Source organism: Pelophylax lessonae (assembly GCF_965119305.1).
Source record: "Pelophylax lessonae genome assembly, chromosome: 4".
Taxonomy (NCBI): Eukaryota; Metazoa; Chordata; class Amphibia; order Anura; family Ranidae; genus Pelophylax; species Pelophylax lessonae.
In genome coordinates, this window is record NC_138771.1 from 616,571,327 (window position 1) to 616,585,067 (window position 13,741).

General features: G+C 47.9%; 1 protein-coding gene across 1 annotated transcript; it reads right to left on the reverse strand.

Moving 5' to 3' along the window:
- Positions 1 to 10,830: 10,830 nt before the first annotated feature.
- LOC309552839 (uncharacterized protein) lies at positions 10,831 to 12,012 on the reverse strand (the record flags this gene model as incomplete). The annotated part of the gene is made up of 1 exon (XM_082253748.1): positions 10,831 to 12,012. The coding sequence occupies one exon, from the start codon at positions 12,010 to 12,012 to the stop codon at positions 10,831 to 10,833; it is 1,182 nt and encodes a 393-aa protein (XP_082109874.1).
- Positions 12,013 to 13,741: the final 1,729 nt, after the last annotated feature.

Genomic DNA, 13,741 nt, shown 5'->3' on the forward strand with positions numbered 1-13,741 from the left:
ATGAGGAGCCGACATGTCAATGATTAACCGTTTTTTATTAGAGTATTTGCTTGTAGAGATGCCAATGGGGTTAGTATGCCAGGAGGTGAAGGGGGGGTCGGGAAAGGGGCCTAGCATGAACCCTTCCTGAACTTCCTTCCTGAGCAGAAGGTCCACTGACAGCAGGTCCTCCCTAGCAGACAGTAGATTGGGGCATTCAAGTGACCCTGGGGGAAGAGACACCAACCCCGTGTGGAACCCCCCTGAAAACCCCTGCACCAAATACTCGACCAGGTGCGAAGATGGGTGAGACTGAAGGTAAAAAGCCAGTACCTCGATCTTGACCTCGGTCAGTCATTGTTTTGGATTGAGCCTTGATGGACACATGGACTTGGTGTGAGCCCTAAAGCAGATAGAACAAACATGGAGCAGCCTGCAGGCACTGAAACTACACGCCCCACCGTTGAAATTGTTACAGACCTGGGCTTTGCCTAAGTAAATGATCGGGCGACCCAGTTTGTCTCTTAGGCCACGCTGCTCTGATCTGCCAGCCCCCCCCAGGACCCCGGACGTGGAGGACTCAGACTCCATGGGGCAAAGGTTGGCAGAGTGCGAGGTGGATGAGCATGTGGCGCAAGAGGGAGGCACCAATCCTGCAAAGTGCCTGCAGAAAAGTTCGGTGTCCAAAAGGCTCCAATCAAACCGCACATTGAATTGTGCCAAGGTAGCCGCTGCTTTGGCTGACACTGACTTGTGAAAGTCGTAAAAGGTAAAACCCCCGTACTTATGGCCCAAATCCACAACCTTGTGGAGATAGAGATCCAGTTCCTCCCGACGATGTGGGTAGACAGAGCATAACACATCCCTGTAAATCCCGAAAGCCAGGACGAATTCAGGGATGGTCAGCTTCTTATTTAGCCTGGGGTCTCTGGCCTTCATCACTACGGACAAATCCCCATAGTTGTAGACCTTATTCTCTACCACATCTTGGGAGGCGATAAGGAGAGCCACCAGGTTAACATCCTTCCCCTCCAGGATATCCTTGCGGAGGGCTGGGGGGACCATGTGTGCCGGGGTGATGATGGGAGATACCGCAGCAGAGGGGAAGAGGGGGACTGGGGGCCTACCCTGTTCGCTAACGGGGGCAGGAGACTGCACCGGTAAGGGCGGAGGAGTAACCCTGTGAGCTGGCGTCCTCCAGTTTCGTCAGTCTGTCGTCGATTGACTGCAGAGAAGACAGGATGGAGTCCAGAGTTCCTTGCATGGCCGATCCACAGCCCTGAGAGCTGGTGCCCAGTCCAGGATCTTCCGGGTGCTCAGTCAAGATCCTAAACAGTTCAGCCTTCCTAGCCGTGGCCGGGAACGGAATGCCCCTCTGGCGAAGGACCGCCGAGATCTTCGGGATGGTCCAGGATCCATAAGAGCCCAGCAGGGACGGATTCCGATGACCCCTGGGGGTACCAGATCTGACTGGGGTGCCGGGTCTGGCCGGCGTGGAGGGGGAGGATGATCCTTCATCCAAGATGGCTCCTAGAGGCACGCTGTTGAAAGAAAAATAGAACACCAAAGTCCAATTAACAACCGCAAGAGCCCCAAGAAAACTGGCTGGCTAGCTAGTGCCTTGAGGCGAAAAACTTAACTACCCCGTGACAGGTGAGGCCCTGCTAGATGCCAAGTGGCAGGTGAGAGACTCTACCTATGATTTGGACGTGGGGCATGAGCCACTAGCGTGGTGGCGGGAAGGTTGGTCTCTCGGTGACAGTAAAGAATCAAACGTGTGGCCGTGACAGGTGAGGCCCTAACTATAAACCCATTAGGTGGGTGAAGCGAGGCGCTAACTATGGATTGGCCCGAGGGGCGAAGAATCTCCGTGTTGAGATTGGGAAGGTGGCCTCGCGGGACCAGCTATGAAGGGGGAGTAATGGCCAGCACCTGAACCCTAACAGCCAGTTCGCTCACCCTACAGGGAGGGGGGGCTGACAGGGGACACAACACATGACGAGGTACAACACAGTGAGGTGCAGACAGCGAATGCAGTGCCCACGAGAAGGACAATGACATAGTATTGAGCGTGGCACGGAGGTGGTGAAGGTGGTAAAGGAACAACAGGAACCAAGTGGCACCTGCTGGTGACATACCGAAGGTGTAATGTGTGCCCAAAACGTACCCGGACGGCCTAGGCTTACCGGTATAAGCATACCGAAGGTGACCAAGATGTGTGTGGAGGCCCAACGAGATGTGAGACTGACCTAGAAGTGCCTATGGGCAACGCTGGAGTAGCGTTTGTGAAGACTACCAGCATACTGAGCCGTGAGAAACATATAGGAAGAACCTGCAGCCTGGTAGTAGTACCTGACACCGGCGTTGAAGGACATGGTGTGATCCTGGAGGAATAAGGCAAATGGTCAATCAGAAGTAGTGACACATGACCCCCCCCCCCCCCCCCAGTGTAGATAGCATGTGATGGGAGCCAACACGGGAACATGTAACCCTGTGGAATGTAATGAGACCCCCCCCCGAACCCTGCCACCAACCTCCCTCCTGACCCAAGGGGGTAGGTAAGTGAGCGTGTATGAGTGTATGGTGCCCCTCCACCTACCCTGGACCAAAATCCAAGAGCCCCCCTCGACAGGCCGTGGCCTGGGGGCGCCTGGTGGCCCCTACTGGGGGGGGGCTGCTTGCTTGAGCGGACGGCCGGCGGGCAGGTGAGCCTGACCGACCAACCCCCCCCCCCCTTGCATGAGAACATGCCCAGCAAGGGTGAAGCATGGAAAAATGAACAAATGCCCTCCCTCTTTTTTTTTTTTCCAATCCCCCCCTGGATCTCTCAGTGTCCCCCCAAGCAGGCCAGGAGCCCAGAACCCAGGAGCCCCCCCCCCCCTGTGGAGAAGATGCCGTGGCCTAACTGGAGGCAGGCAATGTGGTGCTGGTTGGAAAATGCCGTGGCCTTGACTGAGAGGCAGGCAATGTGTGCAGGTAGGTAGGCAGCCCCCCCCCCCCAACCCCAATGAATACCTGGTCCCGGCTGAGCAGCGGGGAGATGCAGCGGGCAGCTGGCGGTAGTGGAGGTGCTGGTGGCGGCTGGTGCAGCGGAGGAGGCGCAGGCCGGCTGGCAGCGGTGAGGCGCTGGGAGCAGAGGAGACTGTAGACAACGGTGGAGGATCCAGCGGCGGCGGCGGAGATGGCTTGCGGCGTCCACGATCCTGCCCGGAAGTCCGGTCCTCAAAGTCGGAAGTTCCGGCGGCAATCAGGTGACACAGTAGAACACCTGACTCGAGCGCCCAGCAGCAGGCCGGTGTAGGGGAGGGGCGGCGCTATAAAGCCCGCTAGCTCCTCCCACAAACACCGGCCTGCGGCCGAACACTTATACTGGGATGATGCCTGCACCTACAGGCATTATCCCGGTACCATTGTTTTCAGCCGGAGATCCTCTACAATGCAGAAGTGATCCGGGTGGGGAATTAGGCACTCAATCATTTCTGTGGGTGGCAGAATGGTGGCAGAAGGGGGCCCCGCCCCCCCTATTGCCGCCTCTCTGGTCCCATCGCAGAGGCAGGGAGCGATGCGGCCAGCAGCAATGGCTGCCCTGTTCAAAACCCTGGAAACTGGGAGTGATGAATAATTCATCACTTCCGGTTCCGCCTCTTTGTTTATCTAACCACCAGCAGCCAGGAAAGCAGCCAACTAGACTAATCTCAGTTTGATCGGCTGCATGGGGGGCCAGAGGAGAGATTTGGGGTCTAATAATAGGACCTGTCTCGAGCCATGCTGCCACAAGGGAAGTTAGTAAAAAAAAAAAAAAAAAAAAGTTTTTCTTTTTTATAAAATATAAAAAAAAAAAAAAAAATCATGTGTTATATCTAAATGGTGCTCGCACCACACATGTGCGGTATTAAATCAAAAGATATATATTTAGCGCAAATCTAAATTAATACCGAATAGGTTTGCCAGCTGAACACTTCAAGGCCGAAAAGACAATACCTTAATAATACATATAGTTCAAGTACATAAGTTCATAATACATAAGGTCAAGTAGTGCAGCGCAAATAAATAAAAATATATAAACTAAAATAAAACAACCATAAAATCATGAATGAATCATTAGGAAGTCCATCTCATAAAAATCCACATATCCATGACCGCTGTGAATAAGTGCTTCCAAATGAGGCATGCAGGTGTCACTGTGAGAATTCCTCCGCCACAAACATAAGCAGCCTCTCACTTCCTTGCTAAGACCAATAGGTCTCAATACACCTCCTCCAAGGAGCGCCATAGTCAACCCGCTCCTAAATACACTTTCGAGCGCCATGGTAACCAGACACCTCCGATCAACGCTAACTTATTTAACAGCGGCTCCCCGGCACCGCTAGTGGCATGAAGACCAATAGAGATAAACCTCTATTCATGATCACTTCTTAACCACTTGCCGACCGCTCATCGCTGGACCTACGTCGCTGGACTCCTCCCTTTGTGGGCGTATTCATTCACAGCCGGAGTCGGGCCAGGGGAGGAGCGGCGGCGCTGCTCTTCCCCGATCGTCGGGGATCGAGTGAGGAAATCCGCCCGCTTGTGTAAACAAAGTGGGCGGGTCTCCTAAGTGACAAACAGTGACAGATTGCAGGGTTCAGCATAGCTGAACATGCGATCTGTCCCTGTGTCACTCAGTCACCTCCCCCCACACAAGTTAGTAAGCAACAGGCATACATTAACCCCTCCCTCTCCAATAAAATTAACCCCTTCCCTGCCAGTGTCATTTTTACAGTAACAGTGCATATTTATAGCACTGATTACTGTAGTAATGTCACTGGTACCCCCAAAAGTGTCAAAAATGTCAGTCAAGGGTCCGATCTGTCCGCCGCAATGTCGCAGTCCCGCAAAAAAAATCGCAGATCGCCGCCATTACTCGTTTAAAAAAAAACACCAAAAATGACAGAAATCTTTCCCTTAGTTAGTAAACGCAATAACTTTTGCGCAAACCAATGAAAATACGCTTATTGTGATTTTTTTTTACCAAACATAGGTAGCAGAAAACCAATTGGCCAAAAATTTAAAAAATTTTGATTTTTACATATTTTTTGGGGGGGGGGGGGGGATTTCATATAAAAAATGTGAAAACTATTGTTATTTTTTCAAAATTTACGCTCTTTTTTTGTTTATAGCGCAAAAAGTAAAAATCGCACAGGTGATCAAATACCACCAAAAAAAAGCTCTGTTTATGGGGAAAAAAGGACGTAAATTTCGTTTGGGTACAGCGTCGCGCGACCGAGCAATTGTCAGTTAAAGTCGCACAGTTCCGAATCGCAAAAAGTGGCCTGGACGTAAGACAGCAAAATCCTCCGGTGGTAAAGTGGTTAAACAGTCATCAAGGGGGTATTTTGCGATTCGGCACTGCGTGACTTTAACGGACAATTGCGCGGTCATGCAACACTGTACCTAAACGAATTTGACGTCCTTTTTTTCCCACAAACAGAGCTTTCTTTTGGTGGTATTTGATCACCTGTGCGATTTTTTGATCACGTGCTATAAACAAAAAAAGAGCGTCAATTTTGCAAAAATAACAATATTTTTCACATTTTTTTATATGAAATTCCCCAAAATAAAAAAGTAAAAATCAAAATTTTTTAACATTTTCGGCCAATTTGTTTTATGCTACATATGTTTGTTAAAAAAAATCGCAAAAAGCGGATTTTGATTGGTTTGCGCAAAAGTTATTGCGTTTACTAACAAAGGGAAAGATTTTTGTCATTTTTGTTGTTTTATTTTTAACGCGTAATGGCGGCGATCTGCGATTTTTTTTGCGGTACTGCGACATTGGGGCGGACAGATCGGACCCTTGACTGACATTTTTGACACTTTTGGGGTTACCAGTGTCATTTCTACTGTAATCAGTGCTATATATATGCACTGTTACTGTAAAAATACACTGGCAGTGAAGGGGTTAGCTTTATTTGAGAGGGAGGGGCTGTGTGTGTCCCTAGGGGCGTGATTCTAACTGTGATTGGCTGTGGCTTGAGCTGTAGTTACACTGATCAACGGTCCTACATAGTAGAACCGTATGATCAGTGTTTCTACACAGGGGAGAATGACAGGCAGTTTGTTTACATCAGCTGCTTGCCTTTCTCCCTCTCCCCCGACGATCGCAGAGTGAGCGGCGGACATCTGGTCCGCCGGTCACACGTGCGGGGGGGTCCGAGACCGCGCGGGAGCGGGAGCGCGCCGCGGGCGGCGCGCGCTCGCTCCCCAGAGCCTCACAGGCTAGTGACATAAATATACGTCACTTTGCCTGTGAGGGGCTGACTGCCGCAGTAAATCTACTGACGGCAGTCGGCAAGTGGTTAATAAAAATTGATTGCTAAAAAAATTAAATAAATAATATACATTATTATATTATTATTATGATTATACAGGATTTAGTGACAACAGTTTGAGCATCGCCAGGGCAGCTGATAGGGGGGGACCACCAGCCCTCTTGTAGGGGACCCGAGCCCAAAGGGGGGCCCACACAGAGAGGGGGATTAGTGATGGACAACAAATACAGAAATCTTCCTCCAGCACCTGAATCTGATCTGTCCCCCTCCCTGCTATCAGCTTTTATCTGTTGAGAAACAGAAAGTTGTCCCTCACTAATCCCCCCTCCCTTGTGTGCCCCCCCCTCCCTCCCAGCACTTATCTCTGCTCAGGAGTTTATTTGTAACTTTGTTTCTCTCTCTCTGTCTCTCTGATCACTGAGCTCCAACTGCCCAGCCTGTATATTTTTCTCATCTCATCTTCTTTTTTATTTAGCATAGTTTTTTTTTTTTTTTTTAGATTTAGCAGGAATTATGCGAGTTATGTTATATTTGTGTCTGATAATAGTGATTTTGTTGTCATTTTAGCTAAATATATCTATAATATTTTCTTGGGGGGGGGGGGCTGCCAGGTAGTCTATACAGGGCCCCGCGATTTCTAACAGCAGCCCTGCGCAGCGCTATACAACGTTAGGGCAATACGTTATACTTACCTGCTCTATGCAATGGTACTGCACAGAGCAGCCCGATCCTTATCTTCTGGCGCCCCCTGCTGGTGCTCACCATTGCTGCCAAGGTGTGTGAAAGTGCAAAGCCGCCAGATCGTTACCATCTGACAGCCAACAGTCAGCTTGTCAGATTTGCACACATTCCCGGCTGATACAGTGTGTGTAACCCCCCCCCTACTGCTGCTGACGTATGGCGTATGTCAGCGGCAGTAAAACGGTTAATCACCATCCCCAAACAGCTCTCCTCCATGTACACCCCATAGAAGCGCAATGTAAATGACAGCCAGGAGGGGGCAGGATTTTTGAGAAAAAAAAAAAAATTTCTGATAATCTCTGTGAATTGATAGAAGGAATACAGACCCTCCAATCATTCCCACCTGAGGAAGGAGCCATCTAATAATCTGATCAGACCTGCCGTTGCCATGGTGCCGCATGTGATCAGTTACAGCAGCAGACGTTTGAAAACAGGCAGGTTGGGGCGAAGTGCTGCCATAAGCACACTGGTGACAGTTATCAGTTAGCTGGATGCACCAGCTCATTTGCATATCTTCGCAAAGGATTCTGGGTAATGAATTTTGTCAGCTCAGGGCTGGTAGAATGCGAATAATTTAAGTTTCTGGACGGTTTATAGAGCCGGAAGGATTGGGAAGCGATATACAAGCCAATAAGAAAGATTTTAATGTTGGTTTTAAGTTTAAAATTTTAATGTCAAATTTGAGTCTCCATAAGTTGGAAAGCTTTGTAAATGGGGGGGCATAAATACAATAATGGTTTCCGTAGTATTTAGTGCAGTTGGTAGAGCATGGGCCGTGAATGGTTGATAGTGTAAACCATGGTGGAATGAATGATATCATGTGCTTACACAGACGTTGGAGGTAAATTTCCAGTGACTTAGCAGCCGTGGTTGAATGATACCATGTGCAAGCACAGAGATCACCAGGGAGCCATGGTGGAATAATGATACCATGTGCAAACATAGACGTTGGAGGAAAATTTCCAGTGACTCAAAAAGCCGTGGTGAAATAATACCATGATGCAAACACAGAAGTCACCAAGTAGCCGTGGTGGAATGAATACCATGTGCAAACCCAACAAGACAATTCCCAGTGAACTCAAAAAGCCATGGTTGAAAGACACCATGTTAAGCACAGAAGTCACCAGGAAGCCATGGTGGAATAATACCATGTGCAAACACAGTAAGACAATTCCCAGTGAACTCAGCGGTGAACCATGGTGAAATGATACCATGAAAGGGAACCAAAGAGCACTGAAAAGGGGCCCCAACAATCAATTCCCCACACGGATGGACATCTCACCTCCTGCCCAACTTTTCTTTTTTTTTTTTTTTTTTTTTTTTTTTTTAAATACACATTTTAGGCCTGATGATTACTTAACCACTTCTGGACCGAGCTCGTTTCTGACACGTTGTTTACAAGTTCAAATCTGTATTTTTACCTAGAAAATTACTTATAACCTCCAAACATTATATAAATTTTTTTAGCAAAGACTCTGGAGAATAAAATGGCGGTAGTTGCAATATTTTTTGTCACGCGGTATTTGCGAAGCGGTCTTTCAAACGCAATTTTTGGGAAAAAAATGCATTTCACTGCGTTTAAAAAAAAAAACTAAACAGTAAAGTTAGCCCATTTTTTTTTTTTTTTTTTGGTGTATTGTAAAATATGTCACGACGAGTACAGTGGTGTATTTAGGTTTTGTGCTGCCCTAGGCCTGACTAAACTTGGGCACCCCCTAATTTAAATATGACCCACCCCTTCTTGTAAAGGCCACACCCCTTCCTGTTTTTGAACCGCCCTGTCATCTGTAAACCACAGACCACAGTCTATCAGTGCCCATAAGTTCAGCCTCATCAGCGCCCATCAGTGCAGCCTCATTACTGCCCATCAGTGCAGCCTCAATACTGCCCATCAGTGCAGCCTCAATACTGCCCATCAGTGCAGCCTCATCAGCGCCCATCAGTACAGCCTCAATACTGCCCATCAGTGCAGCCTCATTGATCCTCCTCTTCTTGGGTCCTTCGCTGACTCTCCTGGCCCCTCCCCCAGTGTAAAATAAAAAAAAATTAAAATAAAATAAACAAAAAATGTAAACGCCCCTGTCCCGTCATGCTCGCACACAGAAGCAAACGCATATGTAGGTCGGATCCACATATGTAAACGGCGTTCAAACCACACATGTGGGTTATCCTAGCGAATGTTAGAGTGATAGCAATAATTCTAGCACTGGACCCCCTCTGTAACTCTAAACTGGTAACCTGTAAAAAATTTTAAAGCGTAGCCGCACTGCTAAGTTCACTGGGAATTGTCCTACTGTGTTAGGTACTGAAGTTTGGCGCCATTCCACGAGTGTGGGCAATTTTAAAGCGTGAAATGTTATGAATCTATTTACTGAAAGAAACATCATCTTTCATATTATACAAAAAAATTGGACCAACTTTTACGGTTTTGTTTTTTTACTGTTTTTTTTTTTTTTTTTTTAATTCATGAAAGTGTTTTTTTTCCAACAAAATTGTGTTTGAAAAATTGCTGTGCAAATACCGTGTGACATAAAAAATAGCAATGACCACCATTTTATTCCATAGGGTCTCTGCTAAAATATATATATATATATATATATATATATATATAGTGTATAATGTTTGGGGGTTCTGAGTAATTTGCTAGCAAAAAAATGATGATTTTTACATGTAGGAGAGGAATGACAGAATTCGCCCGGTATGGAAGTGGTTGATAAAATAATAAACATTATTATATTATTATTATGATACAGGATTTATTGCAACATATAAATCCAATTATTTTTTTTTCTAAAAATCTTGATTTTATTATCATCTAAATTCTTATTAAAAAACAATCTGTAAAGGAGTTATTTTTGTTGTTGTTACAGAAGAGCTCAACATTTACATGATGAAATTACAAACACATTCACATGAATTAAAGTGGTTTTAAAGGATAAACTTTTTTTTTTTAAATAAAATATACTGTTTTTGTTTTGTTGTGCTATCCCATGTAATTGCTTTTCTCTGGGTAGCTTGATGTCCACGCCATGCCTACAGATTGATCCTATCCGGGGTAGGATGGTCAGGGATATCAAGATTTTTATAAAAACTTACTGACCCTTCCTTGTATTGAAGTTTACACCAATGTTATCAACTACTGCTTATTAATTTGTGTATTGTTATTCTTTACAAATTAATAAAAATTGATTGTTAAAAAAATATATATATATATTATTATATTATTTTTATTATGACTATACAGGATTTAGTAACAACAGCGCTATACAACGTTACGGCAACACGTTATACTTACCTGCTCTATGCAATGGTACTGCACAGAGCAGCCCCGATCCTCTTCCTCTGGCGCCCCCTGCTGGTGCTCTCCAGTGTTTGGTTGAAAATGTAATCTTTATTTGCATAAAAGATATACAAAAAACAATACTTTTGTCGGGGTACATTCTCCCCTGTACTGCGACGCAGCGCATAAATACACTACATTACAATACATTTCCGGTCATACTAATAAATACATTCAATCACATACATTCATTCTGCGGTATGATGCCTGATGTGGTGTGCGGAGTAAGGATACCCCGAGCCATCACATCATGCATGACGCCGCAATACCCCTATAAGCATGAAACTAAGAAACGTTATCTATACGTAGCATGAATCAATCAAACAATATTACATTTCAAAAAGCAACAGGTGTGATAGGGGAGTGGGAGAGTGGGGTAAGGGGAGGGGAATGAAATCACAGGCCCGAAGCTTTATTGAATGGACAAAGACACACAAGGGAGAGTGGGGGAAGGGGAAATCTTCAGACCTCCTCTTCCTCCATGAGATCCATCAGGTTATAGTCTCTGAGCAGACTGTGAACCAGTCTGCGACAGTCCTCAATGGACATCCTCTCCCGCTGGTGGATAAGGCGCTTTCTGGCGCACCATAAAGCGTCCTTAAAGCAGCACAACACCCGCCAGGCGTTGTCAATGTCCTCTTGGGAAAAAGTCCCATGAAAAAGTCCATTCAGCACAGCAAAATGTGTGATGGCAGTCTGTGGGACAAAGTCTCTCAGTTCAGGTTCCAAGGCCCTCAACAGGCTCTGTGCAAATGAGCACTCCCAGAAAACGTGGTAAGACGTTTCCTCATGGATGATACAAAAGGGGCAGTGCCTGTATCTGCACAAGTTTCTGGCATGCATAAATGTCCTGAGTGGCAAACCCCCCTGGACAGCCATCCACGCCAGATCTTTATGCCTGTTGGTGAGTCTCTTTGAAGAAACATTCCTCCAGACCACTTTGCAAGTGGCTGAAGGGAGGCCTGGAACAGTCTCAGCAATGTCCGATGCTCTGATCAACTTGTAGATAGTTTTTGGCTTCCACAAGTCGGGCTTAACTCCATGCAGCCCCAGCTCCTTGATGAACTTGAAAGTGTCCAAGTAGTACCAAGGAGTGTCCCAGTTGTAGGGGATGGAGCTGTCCCATTTGTCCCATCCAAGGGACCTCCAGAGAGGCAGGAGGAAAAAACGGGACATGGAGTTGCCTCCAGAGTCCGAAGTTCTGTCAATCAAAGTTCTGCGGATGCAGTTGCAGGCAAAGAACACCCCCAGTAACGTTGCGATGTCGGGCACGCCCTTACCGCCCTTGAGGGGTTCCTTGAACATGACTGCTCGCTTCACTCTGTCCATCTTGGAGCCCCAGATGAAGTGGAACACCGCCCTGGTGATGGCCTTGCAGGTGTTGACCCGGGGGGGCCAGGCCTGGGCGAGGTACTGCAACACAGGGAGGATCTCGCTGCGGAGTACCAGTGTTTTCCCTTCGATGGTGAGTTCTCTGAGGCTCCATAGTCCAAACTTTTGTCTCATCTTGGACAGTCTCTCCTCCCAAGACTTCAGGGCTGCGCCCTCAGCTCCAAACCAAACTCCAAGAATTTTGATGAAGTCCGCCTTGATGCTGAAAGGGATTGATGCAGAAGAAGGCAGGAACCACTTTCCGAAGAGCATGATCTCTGACTTCCCGCAGTTGACTTTTGCCCCTGAAGCTTTGCCGAAGTCCTCACAGGTCTGGACGAGCGAGTCGATGGAGCGCTGATCAGCACAGAACACCGTTACGTCGTCCATATAGAGTGAGCACTTGACAACCCTTCTGTCCGGTCCCGGTGCGGTGATCCCTCTGATCTCTGGGTTCTGTCGGATGCATTCGGCAAAGAGCTCTATACAGCAAACAAAAAGCAGAGGTGAGAGAGGGCAGCCTTGTCTGACCCCAGAGAGAACAGGGAAAGGGTCAGTTTTCCAGCCATTCACCAACACCGTACTACAAATGTCATTGTACATCACATTCACATACGAACAAAACATGTCCCCAAGACCAAACCTGCGCAGAGCTCTGCACATAAACTCGTGGGAGACACGGTCAAAGGCCTTTTCCTGGTCAAGATTGACCAGGGCCGCGTGCACACGGCGGCCTCGAATGTACTGGACCGTGTCCCGGACAAGCGCAAGGCTGTCCGCAATCCTGCGACCAGGAATGCCGCAAGTCTGATCCGGGTGGATGATCTGTCCGATGACAGATTTCAGCCTGTTGGCCAGAACCTTGGCGAGGATTTTGTAGTCCACGTTCAAGAGAGAGATGGGACGCCAATTTTTCAGATCCCCTCTCTCCCCCTTACGCTTATACAAAATCGTGATCATCCCCTCCCTCAGCGACGGAGGCATTGTGCCCTCCACCACCATCTCCTCGTACAGCTCGAGCAGGTCCGGGCCAACGAGATCCCACAGCGCTACATAGAGCTCCGCTGGGAGACCGTCGCAGCCCGGGGTCCTGCCTTGCCTAAAGGATCTGACGGCAGAGTGCAGTTCCTCCAGCGCCAAGGGTAGGTGCACCGGAAGTGACGAGGGTAGGCATTTCTCACGGGTAGGTTTTTTTTCACTGAACACCGGCTGATTCAGTGTGTGTGTAACCCCCCCTCCCCCTATTGCTGCTTACGTATGGCGTATGTCAGCGGCAGTAAAAGGGTTAATCACCATCCCCAAACAGCTCTCCTCCATGTACACCCCATAGAAGCGCAATGTAAATGACAGCCAGGAGGGGGCAGGATTTTTGAGAAAAAAAATTAAAAATCTGATAATGGTTTTGTCAGCTCAGGGTTGGTAGAATGCGAATAATTTGGGTTTCTGGACGGTTTATAGAGCCGTAAGGATTGGGAAGTGATATAAAAGCCAATAAGAAAGATTTTAATGTTGGTTTCAAATTTTTTTGCCATCTCTATCACCTGTCTCCAGCCTGGACCAATCATGATCCAGGACATCGCTGACTCGCAATGGGGGCGGTGCCGGTGCGTGCGTCAGTCACGCACCGTCACCGCCCGATCTCCTTACCGCTGCCCGGACCGGAAGACAGAAGACTGAAGAGGAGGACGTCCGCGCTGCTTGTCTCGGTTCACGGAATCCCGCCATCCCGCCGCCGTCAGAAGGTAAGTGATTGAAGCCAACCTGTGCCCTGCCTGTACCATCACCTGTGCCATGCCTATGCCATCACCTGTGCCATCCCTATGCCATCACCTGTGCCATGCCTATGCCATCACCTGTGCCATCACTTGTGCCATGCCTATGCCATCACCTGTGCCATGCCTATGCCATCACCTGTGCCATCACCTGTGCCATGCCTATGCCATCACCTGTGCCATGCCTATGCCATCACCTGTGCCATCACCTGTGCCATGCCTATGCCATC